General features: G+C 45.8%; 2 protein-coding genes across 5 annotated transcripts in view; one reads left to right on the top strand and one right to left on the bottom strand.

The window, feature by feature from the left end:
• Positions 1 to 313: 313 nt before the first annotated feature.
• LOC142888988 (filamin-A-interacting protein 1-like) lies at positions 314 to 19,110 on the bottom strand. Of its 2 annotated transcripts, none has more exons than XM_076027493.1 (6): positions 18,877 to 19,110; positions 9,881 to 10,175; positions 9,309 to 9,485; positions 8,881 to 9,059; positions 1,944 to 4,752; positions 314 to 943 (listed from the first exon to the last, which is right to left on the bottom strand). In XM_076027493.1, the coding sequence occupies exons 2-6, from the start codon at positions 10,166 to 10,168 to the stop codon at positions 737 to 739; spliced, it is 3,660 nt and encodes a 1,219-aa protein (XP_075883608.1). In that variant the 5' UTR covers positions 10,169 to 10,175; positions 18,877 to 19,110; the 3' UTR covers positions 314 to 736. The 2 variants fall into 2 exon arrangements, with proteins under 2 accessions (XP_075883608.1, XP_075883609.1); XM_076027494.1 differs by lacking the exon at positions 18,877 to 19,110 and adding an exon at positions 18,619 to 18,729 and having other exon boundaries at positions 9,881 to 10,171.
• A 6,976-nt stretch (positions 19,111 to 26,086) lies between these two features.
• Positions 26,087 to 26,978, top strand: part of tfb1m (transcription factor B1, mitochondrial) — a 31,457-nt gene continuing 30,565 nt past the window's right edge. The window contains exon 1 of one of the 3 annotated variants that reach the window (XM_076027496.1): positions 26,087 to 26,242. The gene's annotated coding sequence lies outside the window, so the exon portion shown is untranslated. Of the gene's footprint in view, positions 26,256 to 26,978 lie in introns of all 3 variants that reach the window. The other 2 variants (XM_076027495.1, XM_076027497.1) reach the window with 2 other exon arrangements.

The following is a 26,978-nucleotide window of genomic DNA, read 5'->3' on the forward strand; positions in this document are numbered from 1 at the left end:
GGAAAGTGAGGCTAAATGCTGAAGGTGGCAGTAATGCAACACTTTTTCAGTGGGTGCAGACTGCATGGATCTTGATTGACAAATCAATGTAGAAATAAGTTAAGAGACCTTCCTTGGTTTGTAGCTGCTGAATAAAGTAAAGCTTATTCTGTGCTTTTAAATTTTGTTCTGGAAGAAAAGAATAGAATATGCATGCCACAAAGCCAGATGTGTTTTTGACCAAAAATAAAAATATGAAATTGACGAATTATAGCTATAAGATTTACTGAAACGATTGTGATTCTATGTTTCCTGCATAAATGACCATGTCACAAACATTTTCCAGTGAGATTTATTTAAAATGCTTTCAGTATAAATCTTTTGCACAAAACATAATTTATTCAAACAATTCATATTTTCGACACGCGTTATCAACAGACTGCTTGTGTGCAAGACAACCCCTCAAAGCAACCAATTAGTAGCAGCACATTCCAATATAAAATGTATTTAAATGCCCATCGAAATACATTGTCTAAATACAGTCAATATGTTTTGAGAATGAACAGAGTGATACAAGGAGGGCTAAACTTTTAAACTGAGGCTTACAAATGCTTAAAACACCTAAAAGAAAAAAAAAAAAAAACTACGCCTTTTAATGTCTGGCAGACTTGCACGCTTCAAAAAGTTTTTTTTCCCACCCCGTGAGTGCTTTCATGGCCTCCGTATTCAGAGCAAAAGTATTTGCCGGTTCTATTAGTCAGGCCTTGCCTCCATTTTGCAAAGTACTGCTGTTCACGGTTGATTTTTTAACATCTATCCTCATTGAGTGAGCCTCAGCTCGTGACTCCAGCCTCATACCACTCGATATTCCCAGAGATCCCAGCACCGTTTTCCCCGTCTTCAGGCTCTTGGACATTGGGATGCGGGTCAACCCTGCGCGAGGAGCCTGGGCATCATGCCCAGTCTGTTAACAAAAGAGAAAGATACTTCAGTTTCTCAGGCAGAAGAAAGACCAGAGGGCAACCCTTTTGGAACAGGCACAAAAACAATAATGAGGGTGGGGGGGGGGAGGGGTTATATTTGGAATTGGTGATAAATGTCTTGAGAACAACATGGAGAAATTCATCCATTTCGTTACCTTGTCCTAGCCCTAGTTAGATGGCACTTTTTCCAGGCTAGGTTGCAGTGTGCTGTCACTCTGTAGCTGTTGCAAGGTTGTGTTTTGTGTCAGCCAGAGGGCACTGAGCCAATGCGTAGTTGTTTGTGAATGTAAATAGTGAGTAATGACTATAAATTACAGCATGACTGTAGCAGAGTGGCAAAATGCCACATCATTAGCTGCACTCTTCTGGGGCCTGCCCTCCAGCCCTTTCTGTCACGCCATCCATCTGATCCTCAAAGAGAATGCTATGCGGCTCACCCAGAGTAACAAAACGTTGTTCAGTATGGCTCTCTTTTGCAGTGTGACATTAGAGTTTAAATTTATCTCTAGCACCTCGATGTACTACTCATGCTAAGGTTCCATTTTGTGTGATGTCACCTCAATTGTACCTCCCCCAGCCGGACGCTAAAATGGCCCTTTGAAACTGCCTTTGCAAATGTGTTCTTTCTATCCCCTTCACAGCACATATTGGCATCTGTACATTGTTGGGTGGTGTTACATTCGTTCAGTTTTTGTTACTCTGTGACGCCCTCTCGGCCAAATCACCCTTTGCTAAAGAGCCCTTGGTTTCAGTGGTCAATTAGCTTGTTAAATGAGGGTTAAATAATTTAAATAAAGGTAAATGGTTCAGCAGGAAGCTAAAAACAATTTTTTTGTGGAGGTGGTAAACAGTTGTTTCCAGGTAATTAGCGGGTTTTAAGGTAAATTGTGGATTTTCAAACTAAATTGTTTGATTCTGCTAGAACATGAGGGCCTTAACCACTACAAAAGTCAGAGCGAGCGTCTATGAGGCAAAACTTACGGTGCTTGGTGCAGGTTTGGAATTGGGAGAGGCAACGGGTGAAATGGTGATGCTGCTCGTCACTTTGCCCTGCGCGCTCCTGGTGGCGGCGGTCGTGATCTGGCGGGGTGAGCGCAGAACAGTGCCGGTTGACAAGGTCATTTCTTTGGCGTCTGCGGCGGTCACCACCGGCCGGACCACCATCTTCGGCGCGCCGCTGTTGCCGAGGTGAATGTGGATCTTGTTGTCGTCGGTGGTGGTGATGACCCCGTTGCCGGTGTGGCCCTTTCGTATGGGCATCGGCACCATCTGCTTCTCGGGGGTGACCTTGAACACGGCTCGGCCCATGGTCATCTCCTGGGGCTCCGGGGAGCCGGACGCTCCGGGTACAATAGCAGTGCTCACTGTCACAATGGAAACGGGGGACAGGGGCCTTCCTGGGGCCGAGGGAGGTATCCGGCTGTGTTCCGGCGATTTGGCGCGGGATACCGTCGTGATTGTGACCGGGGTCTTGGCTCTTTCAGGAGGCGGCGGCCCCGGGGCGGACCTTCTCTTCTGGGACGGCGCAGGCTGGGTGTGAATGATGCTGATCTTGGATTTAGGGTGAGCCGGGTTGGGGCTGAGGGGGGCAGTGCTGGCGAAAAAGTTGCCCTCAGCTGTGGGGCTGCTGATCTCAAGAGTGGCCACATTGTTGTGGTGGTCGGGGGTGACGCGAATGTGCACGGGCTGCCCCTTCATGTGCAAAGGGGCAGCCTCTGCGTGCCCGTGATTTGCATTCATGTGCAAAGGCTTTTCCAAGTTGCCGTCTTGAGTGGTGTCCTTTTTCCTCATCCAGGGAATCCAGGATTTTTTCAGGCCTATGTCACTACCGGATGAGGGGCTGCGCTCAATACCAATTTTTTCCATTGGCTTCTTCAGGCACTTCTGTCTGAGGTTGCTCATTATGTGATTTTCTTCTTGAACAGACTTGCGAATAAATATAGCTGGGGTCTCCTCCTCTGTCGGACCGGCGGATAGAGCCTCGGTCTGGACTCCGGTCGACGTCACGGCGACATCCACCATTCTCCTCCCATTTAAGCCTGGCCTCAGTGCTCGGCTGTGACGCTTCACAATCTCAAGTTCTTTGGTGAGATGGAAAACTTCGGTTCCCATGTTCTTGGCTTTCTCCTCCTCCTCCAAGAACCTCTGCTTCAGGATAGAGTAATCCACTTGGAGTTGAGAGAGCTGGTCTTCCTTATGCATTAACTCGTGGATCTTTTCTTTGAGGGCCCCGACATCAGCCTGGAGTTGCCTGGATTTGACCTCTTCCCTCTTGCATTGTTGTCGGAGGTCTTCTTCCTGACTTTCTTCCTCCTCGCCTTTCTCAATTGCTTTATTCCGCGCTATCTGACTCCTCATTTCCTCCACCTGTTGAGAAAGAATGTTTGCTTTGTCTTGTTCGGTCATAAATCTTCTCTCCAGTATGCCGTACTGATCCTCAGTCTTGATCAGATCTCCCTCAACAACTTCGAGTTGTTTGAGACGGGATTTGAGGTGCTCAATCTCAAACGTCAGCTCTTTGACTTTGTTATCGTCTCTCTTGAGGTGATCTGACATTCTTGCCAGCTCTGCTTTGATTGTGCTCTTCCCTGATAGCTTTTCTGCTTGCTCAAATCCATCCAGCTTCCTTTTCATTTGACAGATTGTAGAGTTGAGGTCTTTAGTTTTGTCTATTTCAAAGGTAAGCTGACTGCCTATCTCCGCCTTTTCGATGGTGAGTGTTTCGACTTTGGTTTCCATCTCCGATTTCAATTTCAAAAACTTTTTGCTTTCCTCTATGAGTTTTTCGGTCACTTCCATCACTTTACTCTGCTCGACTTTGAAAAGTTTACTCAATTCCTCATTCTTCTTCTCTTCGGACCTTATTCTTTCAACCAAGGTCTTCTGTTCTTCCATCAAGGCGACAGTCAGTGACTTAAGCTTGAGCAAGTCATCCTTGAGGTTCAGCTCAGACTTTTCTAATTTGAGTTCCGAAGACTCCAGCTCTTTCATCCGGATCCTGAGGGCTACAACCTCATCTGAAAGTTCTTTGGTCAGGCCTTTCTCTCGCTCAAGGGCAGCATTTAACTGCGCACACTCAGCCTTGCTTGTGCCAAAGGAACCCTCGAGTTTCTCTAACTCCATCATTCTTTTCTGAAGTCTTTCAACTTCTAGCTTGAGACCTTTACTCTTGGCATCTTCTTCCTGCAGCCTCTTTCTCAGCTCTTTATACTGATTTTCAGTCTTGGTGATTTCTTCGTCCTTTCCCTCCATCTCCCGAATGTGCTTCCTCAACGTCTCCAACTCTGCAGTCAAGTTGGAGTTTCCGCACTCCCCCTTGCTGATCTTTTCCCTCAGCTCTTGCAGTTCCTCCTCAGATTTCATTAAAACTCTGTTGGTTTCCTCGAGTTCTTCCACTTGATGCAGGATACCCAAAAGTTTTCCATTGAGCTGACGATTTTGTGTCTCCTCCGTGGCCAACTTGGCGCTCATCTCCTCGTGTTGTTGGGCGAGCCTGGCAGATTTCTCCTGCAGCTCGGCCTCCAGGTTTAGCACCCGGTGACCGTCTTCCTGAGAGCGCTCCCTGGCCTCGCTCAGCGCCTGGTCCCGCTGCTGCAGCTGCAGGCTGAGTTCCTGCACCCGTTGGCTCTGTTGGTCCATTTGTTCGAGGTGCTGCTGGCGCTCATTGACCAACATCAGCGCAAAGGACTTCAGCTTAACCAGCTCTTCTCGCAACTTTTCCAGACGTTTGGAGTGCTCCTTCTCTTTCCTCGCCTGGTAGGCCTTCTCGTTCTCAAGCAACCTCTTCAATCTAAAAGTAAAGAGAACATTTCAGGCGGAGATCACTTTGGTTTTTAATTGCAGATGGTCATGATATGAAAAAAAAACTGGAAAGAACAACATATGGTACACAGTATGCTGTGAAGGAAATGGTATGATAGATGAATTGAGCGCTTTTTGGCAGTCTCCTGACAACAGCATCCAAACACCCCTACTGTTTAAGCCCCATCACTGGGATAGAGAAAAAAAAATACAAACTGCGAGCCAAAGTTCAAACCTCCACCCCACCCCCCAAACTGAGCAGTCTTTCTTTCTCTTAGCTTCTTTCTATGCGGCTCATGCCCATACTTATTTCCAGCCCTGACAGAATGCATGCAAAGCAGAGTGAATCCAGAGCTGCATTTTTTTTTCCTGCGCACACCCTCCGAGACATGCTAATCCAGTGTTCAACCTGAACCTTTTTGCATGACCATTTTGCAATGAAAACCAACGTACTCAAGGCGCCAGCGCAGTAGAATAGACGGCGCACGAAGAGGCCAAAACAGCTCCCTCGGCGCTCAAACTACATCCATTAATCACTGAAGGAAGAGTAAACAAAAGACACCCTATTCTTACCCTCTGTGGATGCTCCAAGCTCAGCACATCACCGTTTTCTAGCAAAACCCAAGATTCCTCAAGACGGCTCGAGAAGCTGTGACAGCGAGAACAGCGACCTCCTTTCTTGCAGTCTTCTTCCACTGTCAAGTTTCATGCATGTTCAGAGGAGTGTGCAAGAAAAATGAATCCAACCCATCCACCAGTGTGTGAGGTCACCTCATTCATATGAGGCAGCAATGAGCGTGTGCGAGTGCTGCCCTACTGAGGACACAGGGGAGGGGGTGGGACCTATGCTTGTGGGAGGAGTGTTTTGTGTTTTGTATAATACCCCACCAAAATTTGCATGGCCACACGAAGCATTTTCAAGTAAAAGCATTTACACAGACATAGGCACAGATGGCTCCTCAGATGTCTATAAATGCAGGTATATTTCCAAGATACGGATCAAGCTAACAAAACACAATCAGCTTCACTGAAAGTTTTACTGCAGATTATATCTCCTAATTTCCTAGAGGGTATGAGATTTTTGGCTCGACAGACAGGGATATGAGGAGAAAGACTGCGCTGTCACCCCACAGTGGTCTGCATCTGGGCTGCTTTCAAGGGGAACAATTGATGAGGGAACCAGGCATGGATGAGTTGGAGAGGCTCTTCTGAAAGGGATTGTGATCCGAGACAATTCTGCAGCTAATCAGGCCAATGTTTGATTCATCTTATAGCAAACATACACAACCCATCTTATTCAGTTTCCAGCGAATGATTTGCCAGTTTTAAAGCTGCACAGATAAAATCTACATCACTTCCCATTACAGCGTTTTACTGCCAAGTGGCTTTAATAGCTGCGGAGCCAGCGAGTTCTCCGACTGCCGCTTTTAAAAATTCATATCAGCGCATTTAAAATGTCGGACGTTGATGGCAGAGGAATTGCCGCTCTTGATTTGCCTTAAGACGAAGGTCAAACTCATGATGTAAGTGCGTTTGGCTCCAGGTCGTGTTGGTGTCATTGTTAACTTTTGCCAAGTTGTGAAACAGAACTTAATGTGAAGCACAGATGACAAGCTGAGGCCGCTCAACCTTGTGTAATTATGAGTGAGCCTGTGCTTCGACAAATGCAGCTTTTCTTGCTCTTGTAACCAGCACTGCAACTCTCCCTTATTTTTATTCTGTCCCCCTTTATATTCTCCAAACATGCACACACCCACAAGCACACACACACTTAATGCAATGTCACATGAAAATTAGTTCTTCTTTGATTGTTTAGGTCATTTAGTAGTTTTGTTTATCTGGTACTGTTTTATCATCACATGTTGTATTTATTTTTGTTTGTTTGTTTCACTGATATCACTCAATCACTTATATTTCACTAAATGGATGTTGTGGGGGGGGGGGCATGTAAGTGAATGTTTCAGATTCTTAAGCTCCATAAGGTAGGCCTTGCCATACATTGTCATCTTAACCCAGGCTTGATGTGGAATTTTGTTCCAAGTCGGAGATCTGAGAACTGAAGACATCTTCTGCCAAGAAAATGTCAAAACACAGCGTTGCACATGAAGGACCTCCTGTCAGAGGAAAAACATGCTGTGTAAAGACTGATGTGGTGCTAAAGGAGGGGAATCAGACCCGAGGGCAGGCCACTGGTTCTGCCGGCGCTGTTTGGACTCGGCCTGCGAGCTGACAGATGAATAAAGTGTGTTTAGCTTTGTAATTGCAGGGAAACGATCGCCTTACATTCCCGCTAAAGAGCTGCATTTTTTTTCTCTTCCTTTTGCTTGACTTTTCACTCTGACAATCCTCAGAACAGGAGCCTCGATTTGCCAGTAATAATTACACACGCCAGCCTGCCACTTAGGTATGTTAACTGCCCGACATATGAATCGCACCGTCGTCTACGAAGTGTTTATGATAAAAGCTACCACGTCCGCGCTCCAACTGTGCCCAGGCTTTGCATTCCTGCAGATACTTGGCACGATACCCTTGACTCTTCTCTCCACACTCCTTATTGAAGTGGCTGGAGGAGACCCGGAGGAAATACATGACAACAACGTGGTCGTCTCTGTAAAGGCTGCGGACATGTGCCCCCAAAATATGTTGTGCACTGACAAATGTGGCCGTCCCGCATTCTGAAATGTGTTTCTCCATGTATCCATCTCCACCGGAGGTAATCTGCTGCGAGCAGGTGTATCGAAACCAAAGTGAGGTCATCTTCCCCACCGTCTCAGCGTTTCAGCCAAGGGACCTGCTGGAAACTACCTGGCATAAGCAACAGGTCATCTCCTTTCATGCAGAGCTAGGATCAAGTGAGCATGCTGCGCATGCCAGAGTGACACGACGAGTCCAAGTCTTTATTTCCAACCTAAACGTTAAGAGCGTCGTTCATATTCACTGCATTTAAACAGGACACCCTGAAAATGAAAGCCTGGAATCACATCAGTGTGCGACAGGACATAAAAGTAAATGGAAAGTAAAAAAACATATATTCAAACTATTAAGTTTCTAAAAGCCAAATGATTCACCATGCAGAGGCACTTTCTATTGTACATTTATGATGACAGACTTCCCATCTTATGTAACACCCCGCCCCAAAAGAGAAGCTGTATTATGCAGATTAAGTTTTGTGCTGCTTTCCCAGCATCTTCTTGTGTAAATGCAGCACAGCTGTCATGACTGTGAATTAGCTGTCACGCTCCGTTTCCTGTGTCTCTCTAAAAAAAAAAAAAAACAAGCTGGAGAAAGCCTGGGAGTCGGTTTCTCTACGTGTTGCAACTGTTGGTATCGGCTTGGTAAATAGCTGACCTCAGACACTGAAGAATTCTCTCGCTTTCAATGCAATCTAATGTTTTATTGGTGTAAATGTAACCAGAAATACTTCACTGATGACAGATAGAGAAGAAAAAAATCTAAAAACAATGTTATTTTTTCCTTGTAAGGTCTCTGCACACACACAACCATGCCAATCGGCAAATTACGAAAAACCGCTTTGACCTGGGAGTAAAAACGATTTAAAAAAAACAATACAATTAGCGCAATTTAACGTAGCTATCCGTTAAAAGGGGCCTTTGTGTGAGAGCGTGTTAGAAAAGCAAGAAAATAAATGACCCAACAAGCAGTGGCCAATTAAAGCCTATTATCGGGAAGCATGTTAATTAGTCAGTAGGGCCTCCATCCGTTCTCATACACATTCAGAGCACCGCTACACACTCAACACCGAGCCTGTTTGATCTGAGTGAGGCCCCCTAGCTGTCGCTACAACCTCTCCTCCCTCACCTCCTCTTGACCAGGGAGTCTGTTTCGGGACCCCACTAGTGACCTCGCTGCACAAATGATGTCATGGGAGAGTTGCTTCTCTGGGAAGTAGCTCCGCCTCCTACCTTCCCCCGACCCCTGACCTTTTCTTTCTGGCACGGGAAAAAAAAAAAACTTGGGTAAAACAGACTAGTTCTTATATTGTCCCAAAAGCAAAATTGGATTCACAGCAGTTATGAATGTAGAACACAACATTGGGAACACAAGACATCACATACAACCTGACTTGAAAACAAAAAGGACCAAAAATGACCCTCACCTCTCTCTCTCCTGCTCCAGAAGGTTTGTGAAGTCGTCGCTTTTGTTCATGTAGTCGGCGTGTTTGCGTTTCTCCGTGTCCAGCTCCTGGACGGTGTGACGGTGGCACTTTTCGGCCATCAGCAGCTGTCCCAGCATCCTCCTGTACGTCTCCTGATGCTTCTCCTGCAGCCGCTCCAGCTGAGGAAAGGGCACAGCAAAGACATGGTGTCACGCAGATAGGAATAGGATGAAAGCTGAACTGTTGAACTTCTTGCAAGGCAAATGAACAAACACATAGCCACACTATTTATTTTGAGACGCGGCTGGCAAAATAATAAAATCAATTCAAGTCAATGGCACATTTGTTGTTCTAAAAAAGAATCACATTTCAGATTTTACCCCACAAAAATATAAAATATAGTGTACAGAAGGTTTGTCGTGACTGACCTCAACCAAAGGCTTCTGGTAGACGCTGTTGCTGTGCTGCGACTCGGTTCCTGTGATGACGCCGTCCCTCTGCAGGGCCTGGAGTGCTGAGTTTGGGGCCGCAGAGCCATAACGTGACTCCATGACCTCTGGGGGAGTCGGTTTGGACTTGAGCATGTAGATAACATCTTCTCTTGCCTGCAATGAAAATGTTTTATAAATCTTTTTTTTTTTAACTTATACCCTGCAGTCTTACTAGGACAGAATGCTTAATGAGCTTTTTTCTTTTTTAATCTATTTGATAGATTTTTTTACTCTTTATTTATAAATTCAGCATACACACATTACTAATATGTAAAGCCTCACAATGTGTCTGAAGAGAAAAGGAAACAAATGTTGGTTAAATTCCACTTTAAGCCACTAGGTGAGGCTATAGGGCACGGTTTGTGTTCACCCTAGTCAACATGAGGAAGTTTCCTTTTTTTGACATAATCCTCTAAGCTCTCAAGTGTAGTTTTTTTACATTGCTGCACTGCCTTCGAGAGATCCAAGGTCATAAAAACAACACATTTCAGTGAGGAGCCACATCCAACCTGGACTTCTCCCTCCATGATGCCGAGCAGCTTAAGCAGGTCCTTCTTGGGCAGGTCCATGAGGTCCTCTTCTTTCATTCCATCATCAGGCGAATCCATCCGTTCCTTCTCTCCGTCTGAGATCACGGCGACCTGCACCTGGTCCTCCACTGCCGTCGGCTGAACTTTAGCCTTCAGTTTCTTCACTGGCAGACCCAGCTCTGGTTCTTGGCTGATGACATGGTCAGCTTGCGGAACTCCGAGCACTCCTTTGGCCCGGTTCTCCACCCCGTTGCTTTTGGATCTCATGATCTACCTGCGTTTAAAACAAAAACAAACAAAAAAAAAAACAGGAAGTCGTTTTTTAAAATCAAACAACATAAACCTTGAATTCTTGCGTCCTCGCTGCCAGTCAGGATCTGGCTGTGAGACGGAGAATATCACTCTAAACATCTATTTCAGAGGAGAATGACTCTCTAATTCCTCCCAATTGCTGCCCTGCTGAGCTACATTAATCCGGTGACGTGCACACATGCAGCTCCTGATCTGCAATAAATATCCATTACCCGCGACTCCGTGTTTGTGTGTTTGTGTTTTTATGAGCGTGTATGAGTGCGCATTCCTGACACGCCCCACTTTCTCACAAGGCTTGTGTGTCCCATGAGCGTTGATCGCCTTCAAGCACATTTATGGCACTCACGGGTGCGCTAACCGCCTCTGCTCCACATCCTGAAAACAAATACAATGATGTCTCGGCCTGAGTTGAATCTGATACACGTGAATCACTTGTGAATATGTGAGTTATACACCGACGGTGCATGCGGTGATTGGCATTTTGATCGATTAAACGTGACAGAAACCGAGTTCGCCCAAAGATAAATCAGCCTCTAAGTCTTGTCTCCCTGTACAAATGTGTTGAGGTGAATGTGACGGCGCGCAGGAGCGCTCACTGCTCATTTCTTTCAGATATGACATCAACCGGCTATCATTTCCAAGCAGCGAGCAGCCTCTGACCCTCAAAATCCCGAGTGTAGCACCTTGGTGATGTCATGGCGCTCCGGCCTGTGAGTCATGCATTCAGACATCCTGAGAAAATTCACAGGAATGAGTAATAAAAGCACGGGTGGACTGGAGGCACGCAGTGACATCCATGTTGGACACGGACAGCAGGCTCATGTGCATTGAGTAGTTTTGTCTGAGAATACAAGATCAATTAGCTGAAAGGCAATAAAGGCGAATGGCCCATTACAGAAGAGCAAGTAAATGGTCCGAAGGGTTTTTAACGTGGGTCTATCAGAGGATTCAGTTCACATCGGGGGGAAATGTTTATCTTCCTTAGCCTCAGCGCTCGGTGAAGTAAAGACGCCAGTGGATGCTAATGACGCTTAACACCAGCCTCTTTGAATCCCACCTGCTTCCCAGAAGGAAAAAAAAAACAAAAAACGTCTGAGCTCATGAAGGCAGGGGAGAGCGAGATAACAGCAAAACCCATCCCTCAGTTCAAACAGAGGGACAGAAAGATCTGATGGGCCTACAACATTAGGAACGTTCCTTATCTCGGCGAGAGGGGTTCATCGAGTGCACGCGCCGGCTCCGAGGGGAGCCGGTTCCCTGACTGGAGATTAATTGCCAACTCCTCCGAAGCCGCGAGTTTTAGCTGCAGGCTCACTATCGCCGGGGTCAAATGTCACAGCACAGCAGCGTAAAAGCGTATCGTGGAATACATCCCGGTGCAGAATAGCTTGAATTCCCAGAGAAATGCCCCGTGTTGGGCTGCAATAAGACACCTGCGTGGCAAAATACTCCACGGTGCACGCAGAGCTGCAGGTAAACGCTGAGTTGAGGCCGAGCGGTCTATTTTTAATATCTTGGGCTGATGCCACGGCAATCCAGTGAGGATACAGTAACTGCACACCTCGAGTTGAGGCGTTGCTCCCGGTCTAAGGGCAGAGCAGTGGAGAAGCTGAAGCTTGAGGAGAATGCGTGGCTGCACAGTCCAGCTCCATTCATCATAGTGTAAACCGACCCGAGTCGCTGTCGCAGACGGGTATCATTTGATTCAACTCCTATAGGACCTAAGGATACAGTCTGAAACCAAAAACAAAAAAGGAGGGAAAATGTGGACACATGCATTGTTCATGGTCAGTGTCTTTTTTTACATGTACTTGCTATAAACTGTTTCTCTTAGAAAGGTAATTTCCCACCACTGACCGGGCAATATGTTATGATTGCAATTCCCATTTTTAATCAGATTTTGTCACATCTCTACTTTCACTGTTGTGATAACTGAAGCCTTACTAATATTGGCAACATTTTATAATAACGACACACTTTTGGCAGTTACAAATGTTTTAGTAAGCGCTTCTATCATGTGTTTATTGGTGGTGTGTTCATACTTTATAAGTGATGGATTGGGGTTGGCGCTAGGGGTTCAGCCGGAGGAGATACTGAAGCTCCACGATAACGCGTACGGTTGACGGTCTCGGGATTACGGCCAGTTCCCAGGCTGATACTGATTTCTCGTCCTTGTTCGACGCGACGTCCTCACCAGCCTGCTACCGTTGGCAGGCCTTTGATCGGCCTTGACTGGTCACCAGACCTGAGTGAGACAAATTCCCCAAGGCAACAAATGGGGATTCCAAGCCTGCCTTGTAGCCCGACATGCATCAGTGCCAGTTGTCCATATGGAAAATAGAGCAGTGTTAACAGACTGACGTCCTTCTTACAAAACCTGCCACAATGCACGCGTGCACACACGCAAACACACATGGCATCTGAGTCATTACCACAATGTTACTGATCTCCCAGTATCCCTTGTAGATTGTCAAGAAAAGAAATAGTGGTCTAATGCCCCGAAAGGCCCTTGAGCCCCAGTCGAGGCTTGATCCTAAATTTAAATCAGGGCCCCAAATCTATCCCATGGTCCAGCTGTCACGTGTGTCGGTATTTATAAGTCCTAACGATATGCATGCCTTCATTCCAACGTGAAAAAGGGGCTTCAGAGATTCGCCATTGGAGACTTAGTTTTTCAGCACTGCTCATGATACCACTTATAACACTGGTTTTAATTCAAAACAAACACGTGGAAGATCCAACAAAGCTGTAAATAGACGGCTAAATGTGCTGCTTTTGGGGATCTATGGCAATTTCTTTGGGATATTCAATCATGAGAGGCAGCCCCACTGGTGTGAGCGATGGAAAATAAAGATGTGAAAATGTGTATCGCGTGAGTAAAGACAGCGGCTGCAATTAATAACAAGGTAAAAAGGACAAATGATGTGTTTACATGCGTTTAGTCCAGGGTGACTAAATAAGGAGCGGAGAAAAGCCTTTTTGCACGCAAGCATTGGCAACCCGTTGAGCAAAAAGAACGCCGGTAGACTTAAGTTGCGGCCGAGAAGCTCTTCTGTCCTGAAAAGAATAACACGCCATCCGGCCAAGATCTGTGAAATCCAATCAAAGCTGCAGCAACAGATGAGTTTGGAAGCTGCGGCTCAATCCGTGTGATATTGGATGTTTTGTGAGCACCGATTGCAGCCAGCCCGAAGGATTTTGATGGACAGTCTGTTCCAGCAGAGACAGCCACTGACCCGCAGGGTCAAGTTTTACATAACTGCCATGTTCAAGAGGGTTTTATCCAGAGAGGTAGGCCAAGATCTTCTCTCGGATAGCAACAGTGACTCGAGACTCAACTTCTCCCGAGCTGTTTTTCCAGTAATACTAAACCAAAGTATCAAAAAAAGCCCGTCTGGACAAAACCCAAACATCTGGAGCATGTCATACTGTAATGACAGCATTTATTAATATCGCTTAGTGACACTCACTCGCCGTCATGTCACGCTGGTGTAAAATTAGTTTATGGGCGTTGCATTGTGGTGTTCTCCTGATGTCAAATAAACCTGAGCCGCTCACTGAAGCCGACTCGAGTTTCACCAACAAGCAGTCTGCAGAGACAGTTGGCTCTTCTCCTCACACATTTCCTCACATTAATAGTTTACTCTCCGGCGTTCCTTCGCACACAGCTCAGGTATTTCCTCAATTAGTGACTTATAAAATATGACTTAGTTTTAATAGCTGTGCTGGGGGAGGTTCGGTGTTGACCTTTGAAATGTTTTTACTAGCACGTGCCTTCCCTGCATAAATCTGTCGCGGGGGCAGAAAACTGCAATCTTTTCAAATGCGAGAATGCATCATGAATATGGATGCGTGGAAGGAGCATAATTTGTTCGTACAAACCCGAAGGAAAGAAAAAATGCAAACACATGTTTTAGCTGCAGTCTGATAGAATATGTGATTCTCCTCCCCGTCTGTTGTGCAAAGTTAATCAGACAGTTTGGGAAATCATCAATTATTCCGTGGCCTTTAAAAGTCACATCGGCTCCCTTAGCAACACCACTTTTACGTCATCTCTTCAGAGCGTGCGTTGTTTTAAAGGCTGCCTATCAAGTATGACTGCCGGCATGCGTGGTTATCATCTTCATGGCATGGACACGATGGCGGAGATCGAGTTCTGGTCTTGTCTATGAATAGCAACGACAGGCCAAGGTAGGGACGAAGCCGAATAAGATATGACACAATGTCACCGGGTCAAGTGCGTCCCAGGCCATTTTTCTGAATTCCAATGGCATCACAATTCCACCGATGGTGGATAATGGGCTTGAATCCCTTGTGGAATTAGCAGTTGGTGCGTCAAGGCTTTTATGAGGTTTGTATCTGTGAAACGTTGAGACCCCTTCCATCAAAGAAATTCAGATTTCACATTATTCGTCACCTGTGATCAAAGTTCAGTGTGCCGCGTGGTTGGTTGTCTTTTGTAATTGCTGCATTCAAACTCTAAATCATCTTTGTCACAGATTCACATCTCTACAGCCTTTTCTAGACCCTCTTTGCTGAATGACCCTTGCATGTGTAATGCTCAACGTGTTATTTGTGAGAAAGTACAGAAATCACCAGTTGAACCTTTGGTCACAGTCTGCCTGTCACTCGCACTAATTCCAGCAGCTTGCTGCAGCGCAAAGCCACACCTGCGCTCACTCAGCTAATCAGCGCACCTGTTGGCCGTCCCCTGCAATCAGCCCCACAAGCGCAACGCATTGATTCCAGGTAGATTCTCTTTTTTATGTTGCGTGGCACTGGTAACTGAAAGAAAAATAATTCGCTAACAGGATTAATAAAGATTGTCTTTCATGGCGAATTCGGCAAGTCTGTAAATGAAAAGGACCAGATAGTTGGGCATGCATCACAAGACCAGTCAGCAACTGACATTGGAAAAGCTGCTACAAGACTGTGAAACACGCAGCCCTCGCAGCCTCCACTTCTTCTGGCTGGCTTCAGCACGCCTTAAGTTCGTCACTGAAGCTCGCACCAAATTAGCAGACAGACAATTTGCCCAATAATCTTCTTTATCTGACCCAAAACCCTTGTATTGAAACGTTGTCTGTGAAACGGCAAACGCGCCACTTGATGTGAAGGGAGAGAAATGACTCGTCTGCATGTCAAACAGCAAGGTAGACGCTGGTCTATGATCATCTCTCGGTCGAGGGCAGAGTTCACGTCGTCTGCTCTGATCAACCCTTTGCCATCAGCCGGGCAGCTGCTTTTAGACCCCCTCGTTAACTGGATAGCAATGCGGGTCTGTCAGTGTTTAGGTTTGCCACTGAAATCCAAAAGCCTAAATACAGACCGGTGAGGACAGACGAACATCTCAGAAGGTAGCGGAGCCTCAAACTACAGCGAAAGGCGAGATCCTTCCCCGTCCCAGTGGCTGAGCTTGTCGTTAGGTGGCGGGCGGAGACGTGCAATCATACGTCTGCTGCGGATGCCTCGGTCACGTGTCTGCCAGTGCGTTAACGCTTGACAACTCTGTTGGGTTGAATTATACGTTTCTGCTCCGCGGGTTTGTTTTGGGACGTTGTGAGTAAACACATCACGCGCTGGTGTGCTTGGAAGGACGGCGAGATATTCAGTTCACCACATTATTTCACGTTCTCATCAACATCACCGCCGCCCATTGTCATTGGGTTCCTCTTCGAGGAGCGTTTTGGACTGTTGAGGCCACGTTCTTTAGCCTGTGGGAACATGTAGAGAGCTGGTATCGGGGGCCAGCGAGTGGACTGAAATGCTTTTGAATCACCAACCAATCATCTCCTTAAAGCACAGCGACCTGATGTCTTTATTTCAGGAAATATCTCCGTAATTACAAGCTGCCCCCACTCCCTCTCTCTCGCCACCACATCTGTGACATCACTGACCGGGTCATCTTCGTCACACACCAGCTGTGTGTGAAGAGTCACCGCCAAGTCAGACGAGATGAAAGGAGATTGAGGGTGGAAATATGGCCGAGTACAGATAAACTGTCCCCCTCTGTGGAATTCTAACTGCCTCCCCTGATGTGTTGTGTGTTTTCTATGCCTGTGTGTGAGATACACAAAGGCATAACAACACAAAGAACTTGTCCCAGTCTTCCTAAAATTACGAAACGTCAAAAACCAGATCGAGGACGGCGGTAGCGCCGTCTCACTTGCCCACATATCAGATGATCTGGAGAAGATCCCGGGTTACCATGGATTTAAGGCCTTATTTTTAAACTGAGGGAACACGGGTTAACAGTGCGACTGCTCTGCAAAATCTCCCAATGTGTCCAGACTGCATTTTTGGAATTCAAGCAGAGGCCCTTATATACGACTGGAAGCTGTGCATGTGTCTGTGACAGCTGCTGCTGCTGCTGAGGCCCAGCAGACTCCCGCGGAACCCGCCGACTGCTCCTTCTCCCACCATCCAGTGTTTGTTTTTATCCACACATACATATCCACCAATGAAATGGCCCGCATGGGCACTTGAACACCCACAAAGATAGCAAAGGACGGCTGGTGCAGTTTATAATGTGCATGAGGTTCAAAATGTCAAGCAGAAGGGTGATGCTGGCAAAACCCCATTTGGTCGGTTCTTTTTTTGTATTTGCAGCTCTTAATTATTTTTTGCACTGCATATAAGTGTCATTTTCCAATTTGGATAGTTGCTGCGATCTTTTAATATAAATGTTTCTAATATAAGTTGGAAATATGACAGTAACACAAATATGATATACTGAAATCTTGCTATCCATCTTGCCAAGATCCCCAAAAAAACTTTTTTTAGCCTGTCGCAATATTTCACTGGATTCCAATACCTTACAGCTTTGTTTCAGTTCTGACGAAACCAGGAAGAAACTGCTGCAAAAAACTTTGAAGAAGAAAAAGCTGCTGAACAGGTTGGAAGGAGTCTAAGGGCTGCAAAGAAGATTGGTTGCAGTGACAGTTTTCTCAAAAGCAGATGAAATTGTTCTTTAAAACGACCAAATAGGAATTCTCAACCTGACTTAAATTTCAACAACCAATCTGACTGGCCCACTTTATTGTATCCAGCCTCCTTTTACTGTTCGACTCCTCTTTCCCAACACTCTCTACAGACACTAGATAAGGTAACCATGCTACTAGAAGACCATGTCAAAAATGTTTTTCACCTGGTATGCAAGTCTAAGCGCAACCTGTCCCCCTGCAGGTTTCTCCACGACAAGTTGCGCTTCTGACTGCTCTCGCTGCAAAACAACAATACGTCACCTTCTGCATGAGCAGCAGCCCGAGTGACACAGCCTCATTTTAATGTCATGAGGTAAGCGCGGTGACACACTGCGTGCATATTATCGACGCCGCCTCGGCAAACACCCAAGTTGAGCTATAGCCTGGTTTCTGTTTGAAGAGGGAGCAGATCATTGATTTATGGGTAAGACGGCCCTCACTCACAAGCGGACTGATAACATGCGCGGCTTTGTCTTGCTGGTGTTGGCAATTTGCCCACTGAAAAGTCTTCACAGGGATTTGCAGAGCCGGACGGGGGTGAGCTTTGATAAGGGCCGGAACAAGCGCAACAAACGTTTACGCCCCCCCGCCCGCCCGGTCTCTGGGTCTCTTTGTGCGAGCGCTGATATCACTTGCGCGCAGAGGGAACATCAGCTGGAGAGGGTGGGAGGCGCCGGGAGAAGAGGAAAGGGCGAGGCTGCGACCCCTGATACTGACGGAAGGGATCTTGACAGCACTGTGCAAGTCGCACCTGCGTTACATTTCCCCCCGCTGAGGTTGAGGCCAAGACCGAGACGCGCCTCCTACTTCCAGTTGACAGCGGCTGGAAGACGTGCGCCTTGACAAACGGACACTGTGCGTCCCCCTTGCGGCAGAAGGCGGATGACTTCATGCGTTTGAAATGGAATTTCATCTCGGTTTCATTGCCGTCCATAAATAATCCCGACCAAAGATGTAATCTCCCCCCGACCCCCCACCCTCCCGTGAAGCTTGTGAGGACGCATGTTGAGTAGTGGTGTGTATTTCCAGTCGGCGTCGTGCGCGTGTGTAGAGTGAGACGAGTGTTGAGAGCTCAGCCTCCCCGCATGCACAATATCGGTGGCTGCTGGTGCAAGTGTGCGTCCAAAAGTGAGCGGACAACCCATCAGGACGACAACTCCTGTCTGGAGGCCACCGTCATGGCTTTGTCCTCCCACGTCTCGAGCACAGAAAGGCCCTCACATGCAGTGAGTGAGTAAATGACGTGGGATTCATTGAGTAATGTTTGATTCATGACCTTCGCCAACTTGCGCACGCGCTGCCACAATGCCAGATTGTGCCGCCACTGGCTGCTGCCAGAGTCGTCCCTTGTGCTCAAGTGGGCAAGAAATTTAATGTGATGCTCATAAAAGAAAAGAAGAAAAAAGTCCACATGATTTGAACGTATTGAAGTGGAGCTGAATGAAGAGGGCTTCAGTCAAGAGTCTTTTCATTCATATGGTGCCTGACGGTCCAAGAGGGGCGCTCTTCACTCTTCTCTCTCAACAGTCCCATTTGTCGGCTGCCTGAACTGATGACGCTGACCAGGAATCTTGTGCACTTCACTCATGCAGCAGCAACTTTCACTTTTGCCTAAAACACGTGTTGCTCATTGACTTTTATGAGGTGTTGTAAAACAATCGGAAAGTCGCGCTCACTTACCTGTTGGTGCGTCGTCCCCAGCGTCAGCCAATCAACATTCACGGCAAGAGTAATCCTAAAAAAAAACACTCACACAGCCAAGTCTCCTCTGACTTCCTCTAACTTGTGTGGCTCACTTGAGTTTGTGTGTCCTGGCTACTGAGTGGAGCCAAGAGCCATGCTCTGCTCTCACTCTCTCTCTCTCTCTCTCTCCTCCTGCTCCCTCGGGTCAGAGAGGGAATGGCAGCGAAGCAACAGCAGAGCACAGTGACTCCCCTATCTCCCTCACCCTCCTCCCTCCTTCACTCCCACAGCCTATCCACTTCTGATCTGCGCAGCGAGCCTTGAACACACCTCTCATTTTCCTTCCCTCCTATCGCTCCCAGAAGTCAGTGGACGATGAGAGTGCAAGAGTAAAAAGGGCGGGAGGAGGGTGAGGGGTCGGAGAGTGGGCTCGGCATTATTTGCCTCCCACCCAGTGGCTGAAAAGGGGCCGTTGCCCGGTGAGGAGAAAGACAGAGGTGCACTGTGACGTCCCTTTTTGTCACGGAAGGTGGGGGTGAAAGCAGGGGTGCAGACCTTTTCACTTGAAAACATCCTCTATTGTCCCTCTCTGCTCTTTTTGGCGTGAGGCAAAAAGGCCTGGGCTAAAAGCGTCCTTCTATATTTAGCTCATCCACTCCTGTTAACATGAGCACCGTTGGATGGTTTTGGCCGGTGCCAGTTAGAGAGCCAGCGCTCCTCGCTGACCTTCGCTGACAGCTGAACTGTGTCATTCTACAATGCTGGGAAAGTCCGGTGACAGCCGCCACCCAAGCCCTGACTGTGACCACCAATTGCTGACTTAGGAGGCCTGAGTGTGGCCAACCTCTGGCACCAGGAATGACTTCTTGGCACGGCTCGCAGAAAACAAGGCCTGCACAAAGCCCAAGGACTGCGGTTTTTTACGCTCCGGATAAATCGGAACGGTAAACTTCCTGCACGGGGAACTGTTGTGATGTGCAGCAGAAGTATTAGAAAGTAAACACACCTCAGCTGGATTTGCCTGTTTTTTTTAATCGGTGGACATTCGGCCCTTTCTTTAAAGCACATACATAGCTGTGTTTCCATTACCACTAGAATTGCGCAAAACCTAAATATCGCAATAAAAAACTGCTGATGGGAAAACCTCTCAAATATCGCTGAGAGGTTTTGACGCTTTCATGAGGTGGTTTTTTCAGATGTATCCATATAGAAGTATATATAAATGTATCATGGAAACACTTTTTTCGCATTTATACGTCACCGGACCCGACGTACGAGGTCACGTGACCAGTTCACTTCAAGTGAAAATGGCGTGTTGCGTTTGGATGGAGGAGGAGACTGAATATTTTTTACAATTAAGGGTTTGCTTCTTGACAGCAAACAAATGCAAAAAAACCACAAACAAAGGTAATATGTACTTCACATCGTTTAATGGAAACACCTGCAAACCGCAATTGTACTTTGTGGACATTTGAGAAATATCACTTTTATTTTGTGAAAAACTGTAACGGAAACAAAGCTTATGAGACAATTAAAGTTGAAAATTTTGTTTGAACTGCTGCTTGTTGATGGATTAGGCATGTACAGAAGAGCACTTGGAAAGTTTGGAAACCACTGTTCCACACTACAGACCACAGCGAATTTGATGCACATAAGCAAATTGTACATTGTTCAGTGGATGAAATAAATAAATGTTTCATTTTTGGGGAGGTAATATAAATACCACTATGCCAAAAGCAGCACAGGAACCAATTTAGGTGGGTTCAAGGGTTGCCATTGTGGTGTCCGGCGCAGATTTTTGAGAGTAATCAGTCGTCTTGGTGGAGGCAGCCTTCCGACCCCAAGCAATTGTCTGGTTTGCCTACACCACTGGAACTCCCCCTGCACACAGGCCAGTAGGTATGGTGAAATAGGGAAATACACCTTTTCAAGTGACAGTTGGAAGGGCTCATAGTTTGGTCACATGAAAATTGCAGTTTTTATCAGCAAAACTGACTAATATTTAACACGTCTACAGGTAAATCTGCTAGTTTTGACAATATTTAAACTGCTGGCCCACAGGCCAAATGTTGCAAAAGGCAATAAAGAGGAAAATGCCAGGGCAAGTCAGACAAAATAGAAAACCCCACCTAACGCTTGGATCATACGTTGCTACTAGGAAAGATTTATCTGCATCAACACAGCAAAGGCTATGTTTGCACAGACTGATTCTGATAACGTTATGGCCACCGTCCCATATGAAAAGACTTGAGAACAAACATTGCTCACAGTTCAAGACAAGTATGTTAGAACCTCGTGGTGGGTAGATTTTTTTTCTCCTCCTCCGTTATGCATCAATTGGGCATGGGAATTATTTTCCAGAGAGTGCCCGAAATTGTCAAATATCCTTCATTCAATTGCCGGGCAGTCAGCAAACGTTCACCATGGCTGTGCAGGAACGCCTGAAGGTGGGATTGTTTATGCTCGGGTAATTTCAAAAGTCTGTCGCGGTTTTTCAGTTTTTTCCCACAGTGCAATCACAGCTTTCTAGTCCTAAACATTGTTCAATTCGAAAAGAATTTTCCATATTGGGATAGACCTGCAGAACTGTCACCTACCTTCAGCGACATGCTCCGTGGTTCTCATTGAGATGGGCTTTGCGAGTTACACACAAACATTCGTATTACATTTTCTTTCAAAGCACAGCAATGTTCTGAATGTGGGGAGCGCCTTCCAGGCTCGACTTGTCGTCCGCGTCTTGTCACTTAGGGGAAGCGCTATCGAACATGACGGGCTTATCAGCTGATGGAAACCAATCCGCAACAAGCCGCGCAGACCTGACAGATAAACCCGACAAAGAGTTATGCAAGACGTGCATGCACACTTCGGCTTGTCATGCAGATCCAACCCAGCAGCACAGTCATCCCTGGATTGAGTGGGTGTGGGAGGCTGATGCAATGATTTGTTAGATTCAACGAAAATCCCCTTCTGAGCGAACAGATTTTTTATTTTATTTTTTCACACATGAACAAATGAACGTACAAAGCGTAAAGTTGAGCTGACGACTCAAGTTCGCCACCTCTGAACAAGTCAGTTGTACCGCGTGTGACACACACAAAATCCATCCAGACGCGCACGCAAGCGGAGTGCATTTGTTGGACAGACGCCCTCCGCCCTATGAACCATCCCTACTTGTGGTATCGCAGAGGAACTTCTGTCCAAACTGAGGTCATGGGAAGTGTATCTTGAATGAGGGCCATGATTCCCACACCCAAAATGAAGTCATGTGGTGGGGTGCAGTGAGAACGAGGTTTATTATGCTTTCTGTGTGCACGTATGGTGCCCACAGGATGTTGGACGTTGTCTGATTCCATCGGGGGCCTGGTGTTACAATCCTAGTATAAATTTTGGCCGGCCCAAATAGCTGCTATCGCCTCACTCCTGTGTGAATTTCACGCCGATTTAATGAATGCAACGAGGGCCGTGAGAATCGAGCTCCAACATCGATCTGCACAGAGGAAAAGTCAGACAAACGTTTTAACACAGTTACTCGCCTACGTGCCTTCAATTTGAAGTTTACGCAACGTATCAAAAGTCAGTTTTTTCTAGCCAAATTTCACTAGTTTTTCTTTGTGCTTTAAATGTATTTGCAATTACTTTTTTCATATCCTAATGAGTCCCTCATAAAAATGAGTAGGAGGGAGAGGGAGCCAAGTCAGATGATGAAGAAAGCCAAATGACCTTTGCATGCACACACACACACACACACACTTATACCTTCAGTTTCTGCAGATCTCTCTCTGTTACGCAACTGTGTTATCACGTACTCCTAGCCTAGCAACATAACAGAGCTTCTATCCAACGGTAGTGCCTGTCGTCAAAACAGTCCCTCAACGTTAACAGACCTCCATTCACATTCACAATCTCAGCACAGGCACTTCCTCAGGGTCTCTCCTCTGTCATCCTCACTTTCGCCAATGCTGATAGACTCTAATGAACTGTCGAAGCGTGACGAAACATCAGGTCGACGTGTTGTTCCCAGCCTGAAGCCACCGAGAGATGAAAGATGAAAGAGTATTTTTAGAGGGAAATGGAGCCCAAAGTAATGTAATGGAGAAGAAGAGAAGCACATGTAGATTTAAGACATTGTTTATGCTTGGGGCGGCCCGTGCAGACAGAACATTTTTAAAAGGCATTTTGACAGTTTGGTTAATTAATTGTATTGACTCTGCTGAGTGTTAGATAAGAGCCCTAACACATGTCTTGAGTTTCTGTGATGCTAGACGCACCTGCAGGCCGGTTAGTTTGATTTGACGTAAAGCTAAATCCACAGTTTAAGATTACAACATTTTCCGTTTACATGTCACAGGGTCGCTGTGACCCTTAGGGGCTCACAAGACATCAAGGTCTGGGATGCGTAAAGGAGTAAAGGCCTGATCAGGGAGGAAGTGGGAGGCCTCTATAGCACTGGCCCATGTGGAAGGAAATCTCAGGCTGAGGCCTGGGGACAACCCATTTCCAAAAGTGGGGAAAGGGAGAAGAGAACCATAGTTCAGGAAGACACAAATGAACCCAGAGGAGCGAGAGCAGTGGAGCTAGGATCCCAGGAAGCCTGGACAAGATGGGATCTCCTGAAGAGGAAGCTGGCATAGCTATGGAGGCTCTTTGCCACTTTGGATCTTCTTCCTGCTCAGGGCTGTCCATTGACAACCTATCAAGCCCAAAGAATCTGCACAAATGCGGCATGAGAGACGAGCCAATGTGCAAGCTCTGTGGAAAAAAACGGAACTGTGGCACACATCTACTGTCAGGACGCAATATCCACATATATACAGGTGGCAGCAGGACAGTGTGCTACCCGTGCTCGCTGCACCCCAGAGCACGCCAACTCATGGGCAAGTCACCACCTGTAATCACGAGTGAGCGCCAGTAACCATCTGACTACACAACCTCCTGGCTAAAGGCTACAGTCATTATGTAATGACAAAGAGATGAAGCATCACAAGATGGATATAAACATCACAAGGATTCAATAGATCTAAGGACCTCAACACACGGTTTTGTTTTGTCATTTTAATCTTTACACAGTTCAGTATGAACACTGAGCTAACTGGCTGCTACTTCTTTTCATACTAAATGATTAGTCTTTAAAAACAAACATGTTAGTGTAGGCTAACTAATTGCACGCATTACATTGACGGACAACTCACAATTACTAAGAATTTATTGTAGAAATTCTACAATATATTTTATGTTGTTTAAAATCATAAAAAAAATAATAATAATAAATGTCATGTATTGTTATTTTGTTGCTGTCCCTGTCTTCCCATTTTATTAAAAAAAAAAATAAAAAAAAAAGTACTCAATTTTCACAGACACATTACTTTCAAAGGGCACCAAGAATTTCATGGCAAATTGGTTACAACAGGGCCTTCATTATGAAAGTACTACAATTTGGGTCATGTGGTGTTCTACAAAAAAAAAATATTTAGGTCTGACAGATGATTAGATATAATTAGAGTTTGGGTTTCATAACTTCCAAAAAAATAAATAAATTCTATCAACTCTGACATGTTGTCACAATTTGCAAGAAGAATCAAAATGACATTTTGCAGTAGTTTGGTTTAATCAAATCAGAACAAAACTGCATCATCTTCAAGACACAAAGATGTGATAGAATTCATTCAAATTGATGCATATTTCTTTTAACAAACTAAGTTTCTTATGTTGATCAAAAAGTGTTCTTTAGTTGTACAGTCATAGTATTTTCTGTTACGTAAAGCATCACATTATTAAAATACTTTGCCAAGTAAAAACCAAGTGGACATTCATAAGGGTAAACATCTGGATTCACTTTTTGGGCTATTAACTCTGATTAACTAGAACAGGGTCCCTAATAGAGGCAGCTAAATCAAAGACTGACTCAACTTTGAAATTATCATCAGGGCAGATTATTGTTGAACTCATCAGGCATCAAGTCTCCCGTGGTTTCTGCGTTTATTGACGTTAGTCAGTTCCCTCAACTCGGCCTGGAAATTATACACACTTAAGTATTTCTGTCTTTGTTTCCCTTGTAATGTTTTGGACTAAAAAAAAATGACTCACCGTCTCAAAAATGTTAATTCTCCGTGTTTCATTTCCCGTTAATGCCGATCACTCACTATATGGTTACTTCCAGGAAGTGTGTCTCTGACGCCACCCTGTGTTCCACTGGTTGTGCGGTTGTTGTTGTTGTTTTTTTATAAGCCAGCGCACTCTGGCTCACTTGGAGTAGGAAATCCACAAGAGAAAGTTGTTGGAAACATTATTAGAATACACAACAAACAAAGACACTAAAATAGGTGATTAAAAAAAAAAGCCATTTCCTCTGCTTCAGCCCTTAGTCCTGCTGCATCACGCTCTGTAATCTGAGCTGTAGTGATTCTCTTTGGATCCATGCCATAGCCATAATTTCATAGAGTACAATTGGAGTAGTAGCCACAAGTAGATATCTGGAATCCCTGTAGTTTGTTGTCTGTTTTTGTATTATAATGATGGAATCATCGCAGCTATAATTATGATCAAAGCATTTCGAGCACTGCAGTCTTTTAGTGCTTTGTGGCCTTGTTAAAACATATTTTTAAGTGTACCCTACAAGCCAAAAGCATCATTCAAGGATACCATTCGGAACCCTATTTAAGAAATTGTAAGGTATACTCATATCCTAAAGTACTTCAACTGTTGATTTAACTTGTGTCTTACATAAGTGTTTACTTGTCGTGTGTTCAGAAGGAAACTTTGCAGATGTATTGCTAGAATCCCCACCATCTCCACTAGTGAATACCCCCACTCACATCTGAAGCACTCTTCCAAGGTCAGCCTCACCAGGAGCAGGAGCTGCCACTCAGATGCCGAGCCCTGCAGGGGGAGAGTATTTCTGTCTCGCGCTCTGACACCAGTGACCCAGTGTGGGTCTTGAGCACAGCCAGGAGACCACAGAGTCTTCCGGACAACAGCTGTGCGTCATTCTGACCAGCATGACAAAATGCCTTCATAATTAATTGGTACCCTGTGGTGGACTGGAAGGCATGCATGCTACTGGTTTGTCTTCACTGGAAATGTCTGATTATTTAATACATGAAAAAAGACTTATTTTTGAACTATTCAGTCATGCAAAAGTATGAATGCTATTTTTATTTTCTTTCTTATGACTACAATTGTGGTCGGCGTCATAATCGATTTGTCGCCCCCTACGGCTCCAAATCCTCATTACACCAACAAAAATTTTCAAGGACAACGTGACATCCCCTCTGGTTCCTCCCGATTGGTGCTTTCTGACAACCTTGCAAGCGGATTGGTCATCCAGTGACGAATACGGAAGTGTGAGCTGGGATACGAGACACCGGTGAGGAACGTGGGTACACGATGATGTTTTGCTCTTGTGTCTGCTTGTTGTCTTTTCAGTAGTTTCCCTCAATACCATATCGCTTTTAAGGAAACCAAGCCAAGTGTTTCGTTTACACTGAACGGAACCTGAACTGAAGCGGCGCTTTCTAGGGGTTCGGGCTTGAAGCTAGAGTTAGCTGCACATGCTAACAAGTGTGTCAGACTTGCGAAACATAAGAAACTGACGACAGGAGCCAAAAGTGGAGTATTTCGTTCGAGACGCTGCGCTGTTTGTCACTCGTATGTCACCGTGGCTGAACCTTTTGGCGGTCGAAATTTCACCTGCGCACAAACTTAGCCCTGTTTGTCGCTAAGTTGAGTCTGTCCTTGCTCCCGTCATTGCTTTCAGAGATGTTTAGATGTCATCTTGGGGTAAAATGAATGCTCTTTTCGGTATTTAAACTTCGCGCTGTAATTTACATAGCCACATATTTAATGCCTCGTAATCTTGAAGGTATCATTCAAAGCTGCTGTTACACACGACGTAAGCTAGTGTGTGATACAAATTTGCGGTTCAGCAGTCATTCTACAATCAGGCAACATGTTACCGTACCCTGTGTGCGTCTCATCTGACGCTCGTCTTTCTGTGGCCGTTTGCTTTTGCGCGTTAACACCGCTAGATGGTGCTCGAATTCCTGTTATGATGCCGCACGCACGATCGACCCGGTCAGCGTGTCAACGCCAACACCTCGGTT

Source organism: Nelusetta ayraudi, unplaced genomic scaffold (assembly GCF_046127955.1).
Source record: "Nelusetta ayraudi isolate G7.1 ecotype Tasmania unplaced genomic scaffold, CSIRO-AGI_Nayr_v1 ptg000021l, whole genome shotgun sequence".
NCBI lineage: Eukaryota > Metazoa > Chordata > Actinopteri > Tetraodontiformes > Monacanthidae > Nelusetta > Nelusetta ayraudi.